General features: G+C 60.3%; 2 protein-coding genes across 2 annotated transcripts; one reads left to right on the plus strand and one right to left on the minus strand.

Moving 5' to 3' along the window:
* The first annotated feature begins 7,500 nt into the window (after positions 1–7,500).
* CAV3 (caveolin 3) lies at positions 7,501–10,530 on the plus strand. Its single transcript, XM_036391093.2, has 2 exons — positions 7,501–7,620; positions 10,189–10,530. The coding sequence occupies exons 1-2, from the start codon at positions 7,507–7,509 to the stop codon at positions 10,528–10,530; spliced, it is 456 nt and encodes a 151-aa protein (XP_036246986.1). The 5' UTR covers positions 7,501–7,506.
* Positions 10,531–12,835: 2,305 nt separating this feature from the next.
* Positions 12,836–20,070, minus strand: OXTR (oxytocin receptor). The gene is made up of 2 exons (XM_036391011.2): positions 18,997–20,070; positions 12,836–14,797 (listed from the first exon to the last, which is right to left on the minus strand). The coding sequence occupies exons 1-2, from the start codon at positions 19,925–19,927 to the stop codon at positions 14,556–14,558; spliced, it is 1,173 nt and encodes a 390-aa protein (XP_036246904.1). The 5' UTR covers positions 19,928–20,070; the 3' UTR covers positions 12,836–14,555.
* Between the last annotated feature and the right edge of the window lie 1,649 nt (positions 20,071–21,719).

Consider the following 21,719-nt stretch of genomic DNA (forward strand, 5'->3'; position numbering starts at 1 on the left):
CTTCCCTTCAGGGATGGGAATTTCCCCTCTCCATATCTAAGAGGTAGGGCTCAAATGATGGAGGATGTCAGCCTTCAAAGTGATGGAGCTTGCTTGCCAAATGCTGTTTCTCATAATAAAAACAAGGGAAAGAATAACATTTGTTCAATCACGTGGTTCTTGCAGAGTCCGTATTTCTGGACTCTGGCACTGCTTGCCCTGAAGGCTGAGCAGGTTCTTCATGAAATGCCATCGAGTCTCGGGCCATGGCTTTAGAGAGCACCAGAAATAGTGTGTGGAAGCAGAAAAGCAGCATTGTTTTTCTTCCACATATGGAATCCAGTTCCAGTGAGGGATTACACACACAAACATAATCCCTTTTGATTCTGACATAGCTGGGATCTTGCTGACCCTCTTCTATTTTTCTCCTCCATCTATTATACCATTAACAATTAATTTTCTCATTCCTTTTATGGCCATGCTTTCCCCTGAGTTGAGGGTGGCTCAGCCAGTTCCTCTGGCAGCCCCCAGGGCCTGTCCCCCCTCTCTGGGTGCAGATGGGGCCATGGGGCTCTCCAGCCCCAGAGCAAGGGACACATCCAGCTGTCCCCTCTTGTCTTGGCCAGCCCCAGGAAGCCACAGCTGTGCTGCACACTCAGCTCCTGCTTACACCCACCCCGAGCAGCGTGCTGGGGGCTCTTCCACCGCTCTGCCTCCCCTGGCCCCTGCCCTGGCACCTCAGAGGGCTCAGCCTGCCAGGCTGGGCAGGGCCTTGGTGGCATTTCCAGCCCTCCCTGTCCCCATCCTGCAGTGCCACCTCAGAGGGCTCAGCCCTGTCACAGTTCAGACAGGGCCTTGGTGGCATTTCCAGCCCCCCTGTCCCCATGCTGCAGTGCCACCTCAGAGGGCTCAGCCCTGTCACAGTTCAGACAGGGCCTTGGTGGCATTTCCCCCTGTCCCCATCCTCCAGTGCCACCTCAGAGGGCTCAGCCTGCCACAGTTCAGGCAGGGCCTTGGTGGCATTTCCAGCCCTCCCTGTCCCCATGCTGCAGTGCCACCTCAGAGGGCTCAGCCCTGTCACAGTTCAGACAGGGCCTTGGTGGCATTTCCAGCCCTCCCGTGTCCCCATCCTGCAGTGCCACCTCAGAGGGCTCAGCCCTGTCACAACTGGGCAGGGCCTTGGTGGCATTTCCAGCCCCCTGTCCCCATGCTGCAGTGCCACCTCAGAGGGCTCAGCCCTGTCACAACTGGGCAGGGCCTTGGTGGCATTTCCAGCCCTCCCTGTCCCCATGCTGCAGTGCCACCTCAGAGGGCTCAGCCCTGTCACAGTTCAGACAGGGCCGTGGTGGCATTTCCAGCCCTCTGTCCCCATCCTGCAGTGCCACCTCAGAGGGCTCAGCCCTGCCAGGCTGGGCAGGGCCTTGGTGGCATTTCCAGCCCCCTGTCCCCATCCTGCAGTGCCATCCCCTGGCACAGTGCCCATCCCAGCACGTCCCCCAGCCCAGGCTGCACAGCCCCTCTGCAGGGCTGGGAGGTCCTGGGGCAGGTCCAGGTGTGCTCTGGAGAGCCCAGAACCCTCCTGCCCATCGGTTCCTGCCCACGGGGTGAGCTCACCCTCACCACCAGGTGCAGCCACCCAGACGGGCTTGGCAGAGGCAGGGGTCTTTCAAAAAGCTTTAATTTGTGCACCAAGACTGTCCAGCCACATCTGAGCCTCTGCCACGCTGTGGCTGGAGCGAGGGCCCACTGTGACAGCCACTGCTGATTTACAGAGCACAGTCAGGGCAAGTTATGAATATTAATTCCCTTCATTCTGCCATAAATAGTCCCAGTGAGCAGTACCCATAAAAATACTAACAGTTCAGTGTTAACTCCTGGAAAGCCCCAGCACAGACCTGGAACAGGCTCCCAGCAGGGCCCAGCCCCACGGGGTCACTGAGCAGCTTCACCCCAGCAGGACCAGCCCCAGCTCTGGCTCTGCTGTGCTCAAAGGGGACCAAAACCTGTTGGTTTTCCCAGCCCTCAGCAGCTAGAGCATTTGCCTTGCAGCTAAAGCATTTTATCTCCTGGAACACAGCCTGCCATACAGAGCAGTTCTACCCACCCCAGAGACCCCAGGGAGCCAAATTCCATCTCAGGCACAGACAGAAGGCACAGGAGGAGGAGTTGTGCCAGGCCTGGGCACAGCCATGTCCTGCCCTGATCCCAGAGAGGCACCCATGCACGGAGAGCAGCCCAGAGGGCTGTGCCCACACGGGCAGCCCCCAGAGACACTGGGATTGTCACTGCCACCACCCCAGCCAGGCCCCAGGGGCAGCCTCCTGTGCCACTGCCATGGATGTTCATTGTGTGAACATGGGCAGTCCCAGCTGAAACCCCCAAAGCCCGTCTGCAAGGTAAAGGCAATGGGACAAAATAAACAGTATTTATTCTATTTCTCCCTTTTATCCTGCACAGAGCAATCAGTAATTTTATACACTAAATAAATACATATATTAAATTGAATTTCCCTTCTCCATCTAATAAGCCAGTAGGCACCATCCACTACTCAGATCTTCTTGGACACTGCTGAAATCACCTGGTTCCTACAACATTACAAATGGGTTTGTGTGCCCTGTTTGCATTAAAACACCACAAATTAGGTCCTGGGTACTGGCCATGCTCCAATGGGCATGAGAGCATCCGCATTCCTGCAGAGTTACAGTGCTTCCTCCACAGCCTGGATTTATATCCACATCCAAACCAAATAAATCATCAACCACAGCCCCTAAACCAGCTCACTTATCACACCAAGTGTGAATAATGAAATGTCATAATATTTGCCCAAGACACGTGGTTTGTTTGCTTTCAATAAATAAAGTCTAGAAGGGGGGAAAAAAAAAAGTGGAGGTAATGCTTCCTCTTGGTATTGGTCATTGTTGGGAGTGGGAACGGCCTCTGGACGGGGGGAGCCAAGGCAGAAAGGGGAGAAGAACCCAGCTGGAGCCAAGGCATCCCCCTCTGCTCGGCATCCCCAGGGAAGGCTGCACACCCCAGGCCAGGGCAACCGGGCACGGGCCCGAGCTCAGCCCAGCCAGGCTCAGCCCAGCCGGGCACGGCCCCGGGCTCAGCCCAGCCAGGCTCAGCCCAGCCGGGCACGGGCCCGGGCTCAGCCCAGCCAGGCTCAGCCCAGCCGGGCACGGCCCCGGGCTCAGCCAGGCTCAGCTCAGCCGGGCACAGCCCCGGGCTCAGCCAGGCTCAGCTCAGCCGGGCACGGCCCCGGGCTCAGCCAGGCTCAGCCCAGCCGGGCACGGCCCCGGGCTCAGCCCAGCCAGGCTCAGCTCAGCCGGGCACAGCCCCGGGCTCAGCCAGGCTCAGCCCAGCCGGGCACGGCCCCCCGGCACAGCCTCCCGCAGGGAGCAGGGCACTGCAGTGGGTCAGGGCAGCCCCTGCTGGGCTCCGTTCCTCCCAGAGCAGCCCCTGCTGGGCTCCGTTCCTCTCCCAGAGCAGCCCCTGCTGGGCTCCGTTCCCCACAGAGCAGCCCCTGATGGGCTCCGTTCCTCTCCCAGAGCAGCCCCTGATGGGCTCCGTTCCTCCCCAGAGCAGCCCCTGCAGCCGCTCCGTTCCCCCCAGGGCAGCCCCTGATGGGCTCCGTTCCTCTCCCAGAGCAGCCCCTGATGGGCTCCGTTCCCCACAGGGCAGCCCCTGCTGGGCTCCGTTCCCCACAGGGCAGCCCCTGCTGGGCTCCGTTCCTCCCCAGAGCAGCCCCTGATGGGCTCCGTTCCCCTCCCAGAGCAGCCCGTGATGGGCTCCGTTCCTCTCCCAGAGCAGCCCCTGCTGGGCTCCGTTCCTCTCCCAGAGCAGCCCCTGCTGGACTCCGTTCCTCTCCCAGAGCAGCCCCTGATGGGCTCCGTTCCTCTCCCAGAGCAGCCCCTGCTGGGCTCCGTTCCTCTCCCAGAGCAGCCCCTGCTGGGCTCCGTTCCTCCCCAGGGCAGCCCCTGCAGCCGCCCATCCCACCCAGGGCTCCGGGACACCCCCTCTGATGGAGGGCACAGGCAGCTCTCTCACTGTTGCTGTATTTACTTGGTGCCTGCAGCCCTGGTTTCCAGCAGCTGTCAGCGTGCCAAGCTGGGATCCTAGGTGCTCGCAAACTTGTCAGCTTTGCCTCTGGGTAAAGTAACCCAGCTGGCACGCTGGGGCCAGTGCTGCCCTCAGGGACCCCCAGCCCACCACCAGTGCCACAGACACAGCCTGGCCATCTGCCATCGCCACAGCTGCTCTTTGGGAAGGGAAGGTGCTCAGCAGCCTCACTGGAGCCTGAGCCCAGCCCAGCACTCAGCTTTGACAGGCAGTGCCACAGAGAAGAGAGCCACAGCAGCTCAGGGAGAGCAGGATGGGGAAGAGCAGCTGAAAGCTCCACATGCAAAGCTCCCGGCGCTAGAAATAGGATCTCTGTTCTGTGCTGGGTTGTCAGGAGACTCATCCTGCTGCAGGGCTTGAAAGGATTGTATTTGCAGGCATTTGGAGCCTCCTGGCTGTGCCACAGCCAAGGAATGTCCAACCCCTCTGTGCGTCTCAGCCACGGGGCAGGGCACGCAGGGCACACAGGCTCCCTCCCTCCTGACCTTAAACCTGTGCTACAAAAGGCTGTTTGTGCTCATTCCCTCCTCACTGAGACACTTTTAACCACCTAGTTTCCCCCTACACCCAGTGCAGCTGGGTAGGAGCCTTCCCTGAGCCATGGCTGGGCTCCTGGCACTGCCCCTGGCACCTGGGACAGGGAAAGCATCATTTGACTGCTGCCTCTCTGGACTCAGGAGAAAACAAACACCACCAGGATAATCCACAGCCAGAGGCAGGCTGGGAGCCCTGCTCTAACCAGCAGCACAACTGGTTAACTCTGATTATCTCCGAATACCCCACTGGTTATGTCAAGGGATAAATCAAGGCAAGACTGTCTCTTGATAAGGAAAAGCCAAGTGAGGCTATTTTAAAATGAAAATGCAGAGGAATTCAGAGTGCCAGTGAGAGAGAAGAGCTGAGATTAGGAGGTGACACAAACACAAGCTGCAAGAGGCCTCTCCAGAGCTGTCCTGCGCCTTCAGCAGAGGAGCAGCAACACCCCAGGAGCTGCCCAGAGCTGGATTCAGCCAGAGCAGCCCTGGCAGTACCCAGGGCAGGGCTGTGAAGCACCTGCCTTGGCTGCACAACAGGAGAGGCAGCTGCAGATGGGTCCTGTGGCACCCAGGTGCCATCAAACTGCCCTTGGGTGCCTCTGTGGGGCTCCATCTCCTCTCAGCTCACCTGAGGCACCAACAGCCCATACCAAGGGTGCTGATGGCAGCTGGTGTACCCGTGGCATCTCTGTGACCCATGAGAAAGGTGCCCAGAGCAAAAAGAAGCTCATAGGTCAGATGAAGACAAAAGGAAGAGCTGTTGATCGTGGACCATGGGATGAGATGCAGCCTCAAGGGGTGTCACAGCTGATCTACAATGTGGGGCTTCACAGGAAATAAAGAACTCAAAAAAAAGAACAAATAAAGAAGCATTTCCACAAGGACAGCCCAGACCCTGGCCCATGGGTCCCCAGCATCCCACCAGGATCCCCAGCTCCTCTCCAGCTCTTACAGCAAGATCAGGATGCAGAGATGGGTGGTTGTGTATCACAGGGGCAGGAATCTGATATTCATAGACTTTCTCTCTGTTTTAAAGGGCAAGACTCCTTGTATAGAAACAAACTAGGACAACAGCTTGAATGATAAATCACCCTTCTTCTGTACTTCCTCTGTGAAATTTAATTTTAATTGATATTAAACATGACAGAGCTTCTGCTCAAACTCATATTTGCCAGCCATGATTTCTGCTGCCTCTGCGGGGCTAATGCCAACACATCCCTGCCCTCAGCAGCCTCTGTGCCACCAGTCCTGGAGGGCTGAGGGACCACCCAAACACAAGAGCCCCCCGTGCCCCTCGCAGGGCCAGGACACTGCCCAAGGCAAGACCTTCACCCAGGGCTCCCACACAAACCCAGCCAGGCTGGAGCCCTCAGTGGTGCTGGCAGGGAGGAAAGCCATGCTCCCAATTTCTCCTTCTTTACTATTCCTTCACTGCAGTTCTGGTCTGTTCATTTCCACAGGAGCTTTGATCTCAGTGAGCTTTATTTCTGCTTTGTGCTTCTCTGCTCAAGAGAAGTAAATCTATTTTGCTTGCTGGGTCCTAGCAGCGGGTTATTTATCTGACTTGTAGCAGGCTTCCAGGACCCCAGCCCGAGTCCTACAACCTGCCCAGTCTGCTCCACGAGCAGCGCTGCCCTGAGAGCACCCAGGACGCTGCTCAGGCTGGGGGCAGCGCTCACTGCCTGCTCCTGCCGAGGAAACGTTTCACCGGCACCTTAACAAATGTTCTCACAACGAAAGGTGTGGATTTCAGAGAAAAAACCTTCCCTGGTATCCCTCTGAGGGCAGATCTGTGCAGCAGACGGAGCAGAGCAGCGCTGAGCTGGTGTCCCCTGCCCCGTGTGTGTGCCCCTCTGCTTTCACACCATGTCCACAGCCTGGAAGTGCTCGGAAATGCGTTTATTTATAGCAGCTACAGTGCCACGGACCCTTCCCGTGCCTCTGCCGCCTGCGGGACGGAGACCTGCCCTACCTGCGGGTGCACGGTGCGCTCTGACACCGGGGCGGGGACACCTGAACGGGGCCGGGACACCGGAGCCGAAAATGGCTGCCCTGCAGTGCCAGCCCCGCTCAGGGGCTCTGCAGGGGCACCTCCACACCCAGCACCTGCCTGGGCACCTCCAGCCTCCCCCGGGAGCTGCCAGGCCCCTTGCTACCCCTTCTTGTAAAGGGCTTTCTTCACAAAACCGCCACTTTTAAACAAATCCTCAGATCAGAAAGGCAGGAGCTCACAGGAGACACTGAGGAGGATTAGCAAAGTACAGCCCAGGTTAAATAAATATTAACCAAGTATCCCTGGAGGAGATATTCCAACCAGTATGGTTCTGTGGTTTGGTCTTGGAATTCCTCGAGTTTCTGTGGGTGGAAGGTGGAAGCTGAGGAACCCAGGCTGGCACCACAAGCCTTCTCCTGGCCTCTGAACGGCCCCTGGGGAGCTCTGGCCAGCCCAGGACAAGGAGCTTTCTCCAGGTGATATTTACAGACACAATTCCTGAATCCCCGAGCTGCTTCATTTACAGACTCACAAACAACTATTTCTTTTAGGCTTTTGAGGACTTTTGCCCCAGTTTGGGCATTGTTTCTCCCACACAAGGGTAAAATCCCACCAGCACAGCTGGGCTGGGGGCTGCACACCCACCCCTGCCCCGCTCAGAGGCCACCAGCCGCCCACACACATGCCATCCCCCTGAGGTGGCAGCACAGGGGCTGGCCCAGGAAAGCCCCTTTAAGGGACACTTCAGGGCGGCCTCGGGAGCCAGGACATTAATTTTAGCCTGGAGCAGTGCCAGGGGCACGGGCAGCTGCTGCGGGCGGGGCCAGCGCCTCCCTGTCCCTGTCGCTGTCCCCCAGCGCTGCCCAGTCCCACCCAGCCATGGCCGAGGAGCACGGGGAGCTGGAGGAGAGGATCATCATCAAGGACCAGCACACCAAGGAGATCGACCTGGTCAACAGAGACCCCAAGCACATCAACGAGGACGTGGTGAAGGTAGGGCTGTGCCACGCCGCGCCCCAGCAGCAGCAATCGGCGTTTGGGGTCACACCTCGGGGTGTGCTCGGCCGCACTCGGCCCCTGCCCGTGCTCCTGGTCCGTGTGGCCCCGGCAGGGCTGTCCCCAGGGCTGGGGAGGGCACAGCCCTGCTGGCCAGGCGCATGCCTGGCTCCAGTTAATGCCACATTTCCCGTTCCTTGAATGGGCTCTCCAGTTTCATTGTGGCTTGAAAATTTATGGAGATCCTTCCTTTGCACCAGCGAGCTGGCAGCCAAAAATAACACAGAAATTAAATATTGCCAGTTCAAGGGGATACTGGGGAAAGGCTGCTGGCCTTGAAGGTATCACAGTGTCAGTGCCTATTGTTTGAGGTGTGTTGACATGTTTGTGGAAGATGGCTCTCCCCAGGGCAGCCCAGAGGTGCAGCACCCCCAGCTCCCTCCCCCTGTTTCTGACCAAGAGGAATTCCCATTCTAACTCTTGGGCTTCCTCTAGACTCCCTTAGAACTGCAAACAAAATTTGTCTCTGTTAGCAAAGATCATTCCAGCCAAGGGAGAACAGGAGGAGGTGGAAGGGTTTTGTTAAAACCGTGTTTGTGACTGTCACAGCAGAAGGGACAGCGGGCACAGAGCTGCTCACACAGGCTTTGTTACAGGCTGTGACCTTGACAGCGCTGCTGAAACACAAAGCTCAGTTTGGGCATGAAAACACCATTCCAGCTATAACCATGGTGTGGTCAAATGGGATGAGCTGTGACAGTGACAGCCATCCCTGCTGGCACTGTGACACCTGCCCCTGACAGCCCCTGACACCTCAGCATCGCCCGTGCCACTCCCTGCAGGGCATCCCACAGCCCTGCCCAGGGCATGGGGAGGTGCCAGGCCAGGGCAGCCCCATCTGCCACGGCAGCAGGGACCAGCAGAGCCCTCAGCCCGCTCACCCCAGGGCGGGCAGCGCTTTGGGGCTCCCCAGCCTGGGAGCACCACCAGCCACGCCTGGGTGACAGTGCCAGCAGTGTCCTAGCCATCACAGGGCCACACCAGCCCCTTTCCCCAGCCCCTCCCTGCCTTTTCCCACTCCAGACTCTCCAAAGCCTGAAGAGACCTTCCAGGCTCACCCACTCCCATGGCCACGCTGCTGCTGCAGCATTCAGAGCTCAGCATTGAGAGCTCAGCATTCCTCCACCTTAAAATAGCCCGGGAGGGCTGGGGAGGGAGGGCAGAGGCAGCCCAGGCAGGGGCACAGCTCACCCTGCTCTGTCCCAGGCACATCCCAGCACGCAGGGCACGGCAGCAGGAGGGCTCTGGAGGCACGGGCAGCAGCAGCTGCAGCGCCCCACTGGAGGAAGGGCTCACCTGGCCCTGGATAAACATCCCCAGCACCACAGAGAATTTGGGGTCATGCCACAGAAGTGGCACTGCCCGCAGAGCCTGTCACAAACCCCCCCAAGCACAGCACCAGAGCAGGGCACGGCTCACTGGGTGAGGCTTTCCCAGCCCAAAGGGCTCCATGGTTCTATAAAGGGACAGTACCTGCACGTGCTGCCCCCGAGCACCTCCAGCGGGATCCAGACTCAGCCTGAGCCTCCACTGCTCCTCCAGGCCCACTCCCAGTGTGGTGGCAGCAGGAGCAATGGGGCAGAGCCTCTGCTTTTATATCCCACTGCTCCCTCCATCAATTGGTCCCTGATGAGCTCGTCAGGCAGCTGGGCACTAACCTGGGCTAGTCCCCAGCACACCTGGGCTTCCTGGGGGCTGCTGATGGCACCTCAGGGCCAGCTCTCCGGGCTGCTGTCTCCTCATTGTCAATACTTCTGTCAGCACCCTCTGCTCACTCCAGGAAATTAAAGATGACACAGAGTGATTTGTGATCCAAGTGCTTCCAAAAGCAGAATGAATATTGTTATTTAACACGAACGTACAGACACGTCAGCTGCTGGAGGGGAGGCTGGGCTGCTTTTCAAGACAAATAGCTCAGCTCATATATTCCCTGGAAGTGAGTTACACCCCAAGGGGATCTCTGTGTGGAGTTTTGGGGAGTGTGTGTCACTCAGAGACACTCGAGTGCCGGCACAAATGGCAAGGGCAGGGCTGAGCCCCAGCTCCCTTCCCCAGGAGGAACATGGACAGACAGCACTGAACGCCTCTTCCTATGGGTATAAATAAATAATCCATAAATCCAGAGGGTGCTGGGTCTTTATTAGCACAAACACCTTCCTGCCGAGTGGGCAGCCACATCCCTGAATGCTAAAAAAGGGCAGGAACGGGCTCTGGCTGCCTCTGCAGCCAACACTCCCACGCACAGCTCCTGTTCCAGGGGCTCCGCCTGGCCTCACCTGACTCCCCAGATCAGGAGATGGCACAGGGACTGTGACCCCCCTGCCGGGGCCTCAGCCGTGGGCTGAGCCACCAGTGCTGCCCACAGAGCCCTGAGCCCTCTCCCAGCCCTGCAGGGCTGTCCCCACTCTCCCCAGCCCCTCCATTTGGGATCTGCTCTCCCCTCGTGCTCACATCAGGGCCTTTGCTGACCCCCAGACCTCCCCTGTGTCCTCTGCTCTGCCCCAGGTGGATTTTGAGGATGTGATAGCTGAGCCCGTGGGAACCTACAGCTTCGACGGCGTCTGGAAAAGCAGCTACACCACCTTCACCGTCAGCAAGTACTGGTGCTACCGCCTGCTCTCCGCCCTGCTGGGCATCCCCCTGGCCGTCCTCTGGGGCTTCCTCTTCGCCCTCATCTCCTTCTGCCACATCTGGGCCGTGGTGCCCTGCATCAAGAGCTACCTGATCGAGATCCAGTGTGTGAGCCGGATCTACTCGCTGTGCATCCACACCTTCTGTGACCCGCTCTTTGAGGCGCTCGCCAAGATCTGCAGCAACGTCCGAGTTGCCGTCCGCAAGGAGACTTAGGTCCTGGCAGCTGCCCCAACACCCTCACACAACCCCCTCTGTGCAGGCTGCCTGCCCTCGGGCACAGGACACCCCTGTCCAGGGAGGAGTCCAGACATGGACACCCCTGTCCAGGGAGGGACCTACACAGGGACACCCCAGTGAGGAACCCACACAGGGACACCGCTGTCCAGTGGGGATCCGCACAGGGACCCTGTGGCACAGGAGCCCGTGGCAGGACCCCGCAGCAGAGCTGGCTCTCAGGGATGCTCTCTGCTCACAGAGGCAGGCCAGGCTGCTCCTTACTCCACCCAAAGCCAGAAGCCTCAGGAGAAGGGAGCCCATGGTGGCCCAGGGAACAGCCCAGAGGCCCCTGTGCCCTGCAGGCCCCCAGAGTTCCTGGGAAGGACAGGACAGCAGCCCCTCCTGGAGCACAGCCCTGGGCACAGCCCTGTCTGTCCACGTGCTGGGTGAGCACTGGGGCTGCAGAGCTGCTGCTGGCCGCTGCCCAAAGCCTGCCTGCCCCTGCATCCCTTGGGGCTGGGCTGGTGCTGACAGAAACTCCCCCACAGGAGTTATTGTTTGTGGCAAACAATTGCTGTGGTGGGAGCTTCTGCATTAAACTGCTGCACAAAGCTTTTAGTGATAGAATAGCTAAACCAAACGCTTTTCATGCCTACTTGCATTTCAGCCAAGCTGTGAGAGCCAGGGCAGGCCATGCATGACATGTTGTGTCTGCTCCCAGAGCGTGAGCTGATCCTGGGCCAGCTGCAAACCCGCCCCTGGCGCTCCAAGGCTCAATTATGTAATTAGTTGTGGAGCATCGTCAAGTGCTGTGGGCAGGGTCCAGGGCAGGACAGCACGGAGGGAGCCAGCCCTGAGTGTGGCCAGGGGGGACACAGCGCCTGGGGGAACCCCAGCTCAGAGACAAGCTGGGCTCTGAGCAAAGCCCGGCTTGGCTTCCCAGGCAATCTCCATGAGACGCCTTCAGTCAGCTCCAGCCACACGGGCTGTGCACCCCACAGGCCAGGGCTGTCCCTCTGCCCCGATGGACAGGGAGAGCAGAGGAGGGAGCCTCTGCTGGGGCCCTGCTGCTCCGGATGCAGGGAAAGAGGAGCGAGGGCCGAGAGGTGCAGCTCAGAGCTGTTTCCTCCCCTGTACTGCCAATTAACTGCTCAGTCCCTCTTCCACGGAGCTGCACTTTCACTCTGAGGCCCTTGAACGCTCTTTTGGCTCCAGCCTTAAGTGCTTTGCTGAACCAGGGCCCAGGAGGTCTCCTTGTTCAGAGGCTGCTCTCAATTGTCTCCATGTGCGCCTTCCCCTTGGATTCCAACAAAGACTTGGAGCCAAAGACTCCTCTAGTGCCATGCCAAGGACAAGAAAGAGCCAGGGTTTCTGCTGGAGCTCTTCCAAGGGCTTGGGATTGTATACTGCTGTTATTCCATAGCAATGTGGTACCCAAGCTCCAGCAACATCAGGGCCCAAGGAGGATGGAGTGATTAAAAAAAAAAAAAAGATATTTAGGTAATTATAGGGAGGTGGAGGAAAGTCTCAAAAAACCTTCATTTTTTTGTGAGAATAAAAATAATTAAAATCAATTGTATAATGGGCTTATACTACTTCTTGTTGTTGTTGTTCTAGTAGTTCACTGCCTGAACCCAAAAAACCTTGAAATGCTGATGTCCCCACCACATTGCTCCCTGGGCTCCCAACATCTGGGGCACACCTGCTCACCTGTCAGCACCTCTGTTTCCACTTTTTGCTCTTGGAAAGCTTTTGGCAGAGCATTCACTGGGGCGCTCCCCAGCTGCTCTTGCTGCCCCCCCTCTGTCGCAGCCTGGGGCCAGTGCAGGAGCTCAGCCATGGCCCCTCTGGGCTGCAGCACCTCCAGGCCTGGGGCATGGCCCTGCCTGACCCCCAGACACCTCCAGAAATTGCAGCCAGGGCTGAAGGGAATTCCCTGTGAGTCCCAAAGCTCCCTTCCTTCTCTGTGCCTCCGTCCCAGAAACATCCACGGCTCTTGTTCCTCCCTGGCAGGGGGATGCACCTCAGACTCTCCAGAAAGGGACACCCCTCCTCCCTTGTTGGGTGCAGGAGTGTGAGGCTCTCAAGGAGAAGGAAGGTGAACGTGGGAAGAAAATGCTCCATGGTGTCCTGAGGATTTCAGCCAGTCAGCAAATGTGCTGAGAGCTCACTTGGAGTTCCCACCAAAAAAAAAATAATCAAAGGAACATCAGGATAGGAAAGGTGCAAATGGACCTGCTGGCCACAGTGAAGAAATGAAGGACACATTTAAATGTATTTTTCGTGTTCATTCCCATCATGAAAGGCCGGATGACATCGCCCTTTGAGAGCCCCAGCTGTGTCCCCGTGCAGTGGCCGTGTCGCAGCCGCTGGGGCAGGTCCCGCTGCGGGGCAGGGCACGGCTGGCGCGGGCTTTCGGTGCTTCCCATCCATCCCCTTCAGCCCCTCAGCCCGGCTCCCCCGCGCCTCCCTCCGCCTTCCACCAGACGCGGTCAGAAAACTTTATTTACAGTATTTGTTAACAATAAAAATCCATGCCGCGAGCGTGCCCTGTGCCGTGGGGCGAGCGATTGGCGCGGAGCGGGGGGAGGCTTGCTGGACCTGCGCTGAGCCAGGGCCGAGCCTGGCTCGGGAACACGGCAGGAGTGTCCCTGTCGGAGCCAGGGATCCCGCACAGCCCCGAGCAGGAGCTGCTGGGCACACCCGGCCAGGGGATGCCAGCCCCAGCTGTGCCCCAGGCTCCTGCCCAGACTCACTGGGCACAGGGAGCAGAGCTGGGCTGGGGACACCTGGGCCACAGCGCTGTCCCTTCGAGGCTGGTCCCTGCCGACCTCAGGAGTGACTGCCCTTGTCTGTGCCCCAGGCAGGGGAAGCAGGGCTGGCATGGTGCAGGCTGGCATGATTCAGAGCTGCAGAGCTGCAGGGCAGCCAGGGCGCAGGGCTGCAGGGCTGGCATGGTGCAGGGCTGGCATAGTTCAGAGCTGCAGGGCTGGCATGGTTCAGGGCTGCAGGGCTGGCATGGTTCAGGGCTGGCATGGTTCAGAGCTGCAGGGCTGGCATGGTGCAGGCTGGCATGGTGCAGGGCTGCAGGGCTGGCATGATTCAGAGCTGCAGAGCTGCAGGGCAGCCAGGGCGCAGGGCTGCAGGGCTGGCATGGTGCAGGGCTGGCATAGTTCAGAGCTGCAGGGCTGGCATGGTGCAGGCTGGCATGGTGCAGGGCTGGCATGGTTCAGGGCTGGCATGGTTCAGAGCTGCAGGGCTGGCATGGTGCAGGCTGGCATGGTGCAGGGCTGCAGGTCTGGCATGGTGCAAGCAGGCATGATTCAGAGCTGCAGAGCTGCAGGGCTGGCATGGTTCAGAGCTGGCATGGTTCAGGGCTGCAGGGCTGGCATGGTTCAGAGCTGCAGGGCTGGCATGGTTCAGAGCTGGCATGGTTCAGGGCTGCAGGGCTGGCCTGGTTCAGAGCTGGCATGGTTCAGGGCTGCAGGGCTGGCATGGTTCAGAGCTGCAGGGCTGGCATGGTTCAGAGCTGGCATGGTTCAGAGCTTCAGGGCTGCAGGGACGGGGCTGCCTCCGCCCCGCAGGCTGCAAGTGAAGCGAGCACTCCGTGCTGAGACCGTGGTGCCAGGCGCTGCCATCCTGCAGGATCCTGCTGCAGGGGGAGTGGGACAGTGCCCAGCCACGTACCAGGGGTGACACCACCCATCTCCCTGTGCCGCAGCAGCCCCTTCCATCGCACCTGCCCCAGCTGCACCGCGTCCTTTGTCCCTCCTGGTGGCACTCACAAGACACTGAGGTCAGGTCTGGGGCTCAGGAACGGGTTCCTGCTGTCTAATCCCAGGCAGCACTGAAAGCTGGACACAGAATTCCTCGCCCACTCCAGTCTCGGTTAAATAACGCCTCTGTACATGCTTACAGCCATATATACACCTGTGTACAGACCCCTCCTGTCCGGGCCCGCTGTCCCCAGGGAAGCACCAGAGCAGCGCAGCAGAGGCACAAAGTCCTGGCTGGCCGTGGCCTCACGTCGTGGGCGGCTGCACGAAGCTCCTCTGGCTCGTGGCCCTGCAGCTGAGGACGAAGGAGGAGGAGTTGCTCCTCTTGCTCAGCTCGCAGGCCGGCCGCGACTTCAGGTAGCGCGTGGAGCAGCAGAGGAAGCGGCGCATCAGGTCATGGAAGAGGTGCCCGGTGTAGAGCATGTAGATCCAGGGGTTGCAGCAGCTGTTGAGGCTGGCCAGGAGCATGGCGATGATGAAGGGGGAGGCTGCGAGACAGAGGCACAAGAGCTGGCTCAAGGTGTCGGCACGGAACACGGCCCCGGGCAGAGCCCCAGGCACCCCGAGACCCCTCCCCGGCAGGGCTGAGCCCCCAGGGACACCCGGGAAAGGAGAGGCCACAGGAACAGCAGGGAAAGGAAAGTCCACAGGAACACCCGGGAAAGGAGAGCCCGCAGGGACAGCAGGGAAAGGAGAGCCGGCAGGGACACCAGGGAAAGGAGAGCCCGCAGGAACAGCAGGGAAAGGAGAGCCCGCAGAAATATCCCGGGAAAGGAGATGCCACAGGAACAGCCCAGGAAAGGAGAGCCCGCAGGAACAGCAGGGAAAGGAGAGGCCACAGGAATATCCCGGGAAAGGAGAGGCCACAGGAACACCCGGGAAAGGAGAGCCCGCAGGGACAGCAGGGAAAGGAGAGCCGGCAGGAACAGCAGGGAAAGGAGAGCCCCCAGGAACAGCAGGGAAAGGAGAGCCCGCAGGAACAGCCCAGGAAAGGAGAGGCCACAGGAACAGCAGGGAAAGGAGAGCCCGCAGGAACAGCAGGGAAAGGAGAGCCCGCAGGAACAGCAGGGAAAGGAAAGTCCACAGGAACACCCGGGAAAGGAGAGCCCGCAGGAACAGCACTGACAGGAGAGCTGCTGCTGCTGCTGCTGCTGCTGCTGCAGGGGAGGGAAGGAGGGGACGAGTCTCAGTTCCAGCGCCTCGGGGTTCGGCTTTTCCCCACCAGAGCTGCGTTTCTCCGCTCGCTCCGGCGCTCCCTGGCGCCGCTCAGGAGGCAGAGCCTCGAGGCGCCCGAAGCGGGGAAGGCACCGCGGCCCTGGCAGCTGCCCTGGCCAAGAGCAGCTCTGGGAGCAAGCGGAGGCGGTGGCTCATTCGTGCACAGCGGAGGCTGCTTTGGGACGGGCTCTCGGCTCCAGCCCTCGGGCTGTGGCACAGCCTCGCTCCTGGGCTGTCCCCACGGCCCGCCCGGCCCTGGCCGAGCCCTCGGCCCGGTGCTCTCCCTGCACCTCTCTCCAGCCATCTTTCTTTCCCCGAATTAATGCTCCCCACACGGTGCTCTGCCAGGGGGGAGGACATTCCCACATCAGGGATGAAGCCCGGGAGCCTGGCATCCCCGGTGGCAGCGCAGTGCCAGGATGTCAAGCCCTGGCTGCTGCTGTCTGTGCCCAGAGCACAAAGCACCGACTGTCCCACCTGGAGGCTGGATCAGCACCGTCTGGTGACAAGGGGCGGGTGGCACTGGCATCTGCCACGGCACCAGGACAAGGAGGGACGAGCCCTCCATGAGGTGGCTGCGGGTGGAGATGGAGCCTCTGTCCTGCTCCCTGTGCCCCAGCTCATCTCCTCAGCCCCTCTGCTCCCAGAGGACACACCAGCAGCAAGGATGAGCATGACGGCTTTGGCTGCTCTGGCCCCTTCGTGCCTCTGCAAAAAACCACTGGCAGCCTTTAGACCAGTGAAGAAATGTGGCTATAAATGCTGCCTTCCAAATTCCTTTAGCCAATGGATGCGTAATGCCTGCTCTTGTGACGTCTGCTCCAACTACTTTTAATTTCAAGTATATTCTAAAAAATAATTAACAATTAATTTCAAGTAACATTAATATTTCAACAATAATTAATTTCAGGTATGTGCTAAAAAAATAATTCCATGCAGAGGCACAAGACCTGAAATATATCCCAGTGTTTCTACCCACTTGAAAACATCCAGCCAGGGCTGACTCAGCTCTTCCTCTCTGCAGGAGGCAAATTGAATTTCAGGGAGCTTGCTGCAGGGCAGGTCTGGAGGGTGGATCGCTCCCCTCCCTGGCCGGAGCACCAGGGACGCCCGAGGCGTGCTGAACTGCTAGTGTCCCTCAGGGACGGCCTCTGTCCCCAGGCCCTGCTGGAGGGTGGGCAGACGTGCAGGCTGCGCCCCAGCAGGGCTGGGGGGCTCTGCTGCCAACACCAGCACAGGAGGAATGGGACAAGGGGGTCCCCAGCTCCCAGCACTGACTGCAGCACCTGTCCCAGGGGGAAGGGGCTCCGAGGGGGAGGTAGGACAGCCGAGGTGTTTCACAGCCCTGCTCTTGCCCTCACAGGTGCCTTGAGCCAGCTCTGTCCCCAAGCTCAGAATCCTGCAGGTGTTCCCTGTGATGTGTGTGCAGCAGGAGCCTCCCGTGGAGGGGCCCCAGTGCTTACACCAGCACCTGGATCATAGCGTGCAGCTCCCACTCACCTTGCAGAGGCTCTGGGGTGTGTGGCCACCCAAGGGGGATCTCTGCTGCCTGGCCAGTCGCCCCCAGTGCAGCTCATGGGGTGCAGTCGTGCCCCCATTGCCGCTGACACCAGGGACCCCCTGCCCTCCTTCCCCTCTGCCCACACAGCTGTGGGGGGAGGAACAGCCACATTCCCTTCCCAGCACGGGGAACCCCTCCCCTGCACCCACCACGCTGCCTGGGCCAGCACCCGAGCCCCAGCACGGGAAGGGTGCGAGGTCAGGCAGGGCTGTGGGAATGCTGCAGGCAAAGCCCCAGTGCTCTGCAGAGAGATCTGACTGCGCTGCCCCCCTCGTGCCTCTGGGCAGCCAAAAGGAGCAGGAGAGCACGGAAGGAAGGGTTGGGGTCTCCCAACACTTGTATCCACCCCAGGCTTTTCCTCCCCGTGCCTCCAGCGAGAGCCCTGGCAGAGCTCCCACCCTGTGCCGCAGCCTCGGGCTGCCCAGAGGTGGGAGTGGGGAAGGGGGCACAGCCCAGAGGGGATGGAGAGCACTCCTTCCTGAAAGCAAAGGGGGAAGGGAAAAGGAAAAGGGAAAAGTGCTGCAAGGCCTACGGCACAGGGTGAGCAGGGAAAGGTTCCCCATGCAGCCAGAAGGATTGGGATGGACAAATCCTGTCCATCGAGGGTCAGCAAAGCAGCAGAGATTTGGGTGCTGCCGAGGGCTGTGTGCTGGGAAGGGAGGGGCAGCCCTCAAGGCCGCAGGATTAAAATAAGCACAAGGAGGGCTGCTTCACCCCGGAGCCCGTGTAGGAACTGGAAGTTTTGACCAGCCTGAATCAGGTGGAAAACCCCTGGAGCACCCAGGGAGGTGCATGAGCCACATTCCACTTCTCCTGAAATAAACGGAGCACAGAGAAGCAGGAGAGGCAAAGCACGGCTCCCTGGCAGCCCGGGGGCACACGGCTGCGGGGCACGGGGCTTGCCCTGGGCTGCGCGGCGGGGATGGGCTCGGCACGGGCAGGGCTGGGCTCAGCTGTGCCCTGCGGGCTGCCCCGAGCCAGCCGCACAGCCCGGGCCGCCAGGGAGCAGCTCCTCCTCGGTCTCCTGCTGGGCTGGCTCCGTCTGCCCGCGGCGCTCTCATCCCTGAGGGCCCTTTCCTGCCCCGTCTCCCACCTCACAAAGTCGTGAAGAGTTTTTGCTTAAGGTCTCCCAGGTGGTTCTCCCGTCTGGCGGGGACAGCACAGACCTGCACAGCTCCAGCCGTGTCAGACCAGGCAGGGGGACGCTTTCTGTTCTATCTGCAACTTCAGGGACGACAGCAGCCAGCCCAATATAAAAAATGGCCAATCCGTGACACCCAATCTTTAGGAAAAGGTTTCGCTCATAAATCAGGGTTTTTCTACGGGAAGCGTGCTCCAGTCAGAGATCAAATAACAGCAGCACAGTGCCGGGGTGGATGGAGCAGGAGGAAAGGGAGAAGAGGCCAAGAGCAGAAGGCAAAAAGTCAGCGAGGAAGAAACAATACAACAAAGGAAAGGAATTCAGGCTGTGCAGTTTCTCCTGAGCTCCCGCACAGCCCCCGGCATGTCCCAGCACCCGGGGTGGGGAGGGAATCTCCAGGGACCCCAGAGCAGCCCCCAGGGACCGGCACCGTGCAGGGACCGGCACCGTGCAGGGACAGTGGCCATGCAAGGACCGGCACCGTGCAGGGACCGGCACCGTGCAGGGACAGCCCCTGCACTGCCCACCCACCCTGTGCAGTGCCGGCCCCGAGCCGCAGTGCCCGGAGTTTGCCAGAGCCACGGCAGCCCTTCAGCCCTTGACCCCGGAGGCTGCGGCTCAGCCACTGCTGCCTGCCGGGGTTTCTGTGCTCAGGACTTTGTCCCCTCTCCCTGCCACCCCCAAGCCCAGCCCGGAGCGGTTTCCCCCGGGTGTCGCCAGGTGCTGAGCAGAGCCCCCAAGGCCAGCAGGGCAAGGGAGGGGAGCTGTACCTTCCTGCGGGGCGTTGGTGTCCCACACAGACCACATCTGCACGAAGAAGAAGGGAGTCCAACACACGATGAAGGCCAGCACGATGATAAACGTCATTTTGACTGTCCGGATCTTGGCTTTAGAGATGAGCCTGGTGCTGCTGACCCTGGCAAACACCATCCCGCCGCGGGAGCCCGAGCCCAGACCCGCGCTGGGCCCGTGAGACGTCTTCAGCTTCACGTTCTGCCAGATTTTGAAGCTGATTAAGCCATAGCAGATGCTCAGCATCAACACAGGGATGATATAGACCATGAGGGTGATCCAGGTAACATAGGCTTTCGGTCCCCAGGGCTGGATGAAATCTGCCCAACAGTCATAAACCCCGTTCCCCACATCCCTTAGAGAAAATATGTGGATCTGAGGGATGCTGACCAGCAGGCACAGCAGCCAGGTGAGGAGGACAGAGACCCGGTCAGCCCTCCTGTGCAGGGACCTCAGAGGCTGACAGATGGCCAAGCAGCGGTCCAGGGACATCAGCAGCAGCATGTAGGTGGAAGCGAACATTCCCACCACCTGCAGGTACTTGATCAAGCGGCAGAGGAAGTCTGGCCCGTAGAACCTGAAGGTGATGTCCCAGATGAGCTGGGGCAGCACCTGGAAGATGGCCACAACCAGGTCAGCGATGCTCAGGTGCTTCATGAAGAAGTACATGCGGGAGTGCTTGTGGCGGGTGGTGTGGATGGCCAGGAGCACGCAGAGGTTGCCGGTCAGGGCGAGGAACAGGATGAGGCACAGGACTGTCACCTCCACCTTGGCCATGTCCTCGTTCCTCTTCAGCGGGTCGGCGGTGCTGTTCCTGCCGGCGCTCAGGTTCTCCAGCCGGAGGCTGCCGTTCCCCAGGGAGCTGTTGATGATCCAGGTGCTGCTCCCCGCCAGGTACAGCTTCTCCATGGCCAGCGCCGGCCCGCATCGAGCCTGGGGCAGGGTGAGGACAGAGAGTGGGCAGAGCTCCTTCCGATGCGTTCCCGTGCGGTAGCTGGCTGTCCCCGCCGCTCTCTCCGCGTCTCCCCGGTTCTCAGTGTTCCGCGGCTCTCCGTGCGCCCCCGCTCCGTGTCCGCTGCCGTCCCCTCCCCGCCGTGCCGCTCCCTGTGCCCGCCCGTCCCTGTCCCCTGTCCCGGCTGGCGGCTCCTCCCTGTCCCCTCGCCGGTCACTCGGCGTCTCCGCCGGCGGCTGCCCCGCCACCAGCCCCGGCGCAGGGGCCGGGCGAGCGGCGGGGGCGCGGGCAGAGGCGGGTCCGGCCCGGCCCCTCGGGGCCCGCCCGCGGCCTCTGGCCCCGCACCCGGACCCGCCTCAGCATCTTCCCCGCGCCCTCTGCGGAGCGCGGCCGTTCGCGCACCCGGCCGGCAGCGCCGCTTCCCCGCAGCCCCTTTCGGGCAGCCCCGGTTCCCCGGGCAGCCCCGCTTCGTTCGGGCAGCCCCCGCTCCCCCGGGCCGTCCCCCTTCCCCGCAGCCCTTCTAGGGCAGCCCCGGTTCCCCGGAGCGCTGCTGCGGTGATGGGCGGGGGCCAGCGCAGCCCACAGCCCAAAGCCCCCGGTGCGGCGGCTCCGGGCACGTCACGGAGGGTGGGTGGGTGGGTGGGAGCACGGACCAGGCTCACCCCCAGCCCTGCCCTGCCGGGGCTGCTGTCACAGGATGCCAGGGAAGGTCCCCCCGTTGGTGCCAGCCCGGCCTCGTCCCGGGAGCAGGTTCAGGAGTTGGGCACTCGGCAATTAACACACCCACCAAGAACTTGCCTTTCCTTTATTATTTCTATAAAAGATGGAGCAGTACTATGAGTGACACCATTTGTCACCAGCTCATCAGCACAGCTCAATGGCTGTCCCCATTTTCAGGCTCCCTACAAGGGATCCAGAACCTGAAAGTGCAGGTGGGATGCTGAGAAGAGCATGGAACCCTCCCAGTCCTCCCCTCAGTCCAGCAGCCCTGAAGGCCCCCAGCATCACCACCCTTGGCTCCCCACTTCCAAGTCACATCTCAAATCCTCCTCAGCCCAGCCTTAGGCCCTGAACAAACATCCCTGCAGCTATTTTTAAAGAGTTTTTGGGAAGTTTTAGCTCCATGCAAGATGAAGAAATGTTACATACTTTGGCATGTTCTTCCCTCTAGGGTTCACGTTCTTCCATCTTCAGGCAATAAAACTGCTGTGGGAATCGCTGCTCACCATGTGCAATGCTGCTTTTTTTACTGTTCTGCTGGTTCTGGGAGAGCTCTCGGAGGAGGTGGCTGGGGCAAAGTAGAGGCAAGGAAAGGTTTGTCCTTGGCTTCTGCTCAGTTCCCTGGGGACTCAGGTGTGGCTGAGCACCCGTGAGAGGGTGCCTGGGTGAGGCAGAGCAGGCACTGCTCCTCTCTGGCCTTGGACGAGGTGTCACTCACAGCTGCATAGACCCAGCTCCCTTCAGAACAGACCTGAACTGCTGGAAAGAGCCCAGTGTCCCTCGAGCAGCCCCTGCACGAGGCAGCTGAGCAGCTCCAGGGGTGCTGTGCAGCTCTGAAATGCATTTGATGGCAGCAGGAGGCCCAGGTGCTCAGCTGGGGAAGAGCTGTGCCAGGATTGCCCCTGTTTGTCCCCATGCCAGTGCCACACTGCTCCCAGGGCCACGTGCTCTGACACACTGCCTTGACTTGGAGTGCAGGAGCAGCAGAGCGGGGACTGCACACCCAGGGCCTGAAACCTGGGGATCCAT

This window comes from Molothrus ater, chromosome 11 (genome assembly GCF_012460135.2).
Source record: "Molothrus ater isolate BHLD 08-10-18 breed brown headed cowbird chromosome 11, BPBGC_Mater_1.1, whole genome shotgun sequence".
Lineage (NCBI taxonomy): Eukaryota > Metazoa > Chordata > Aves > Passeriformes > Icteridae > Molothrus > Molothrus ater.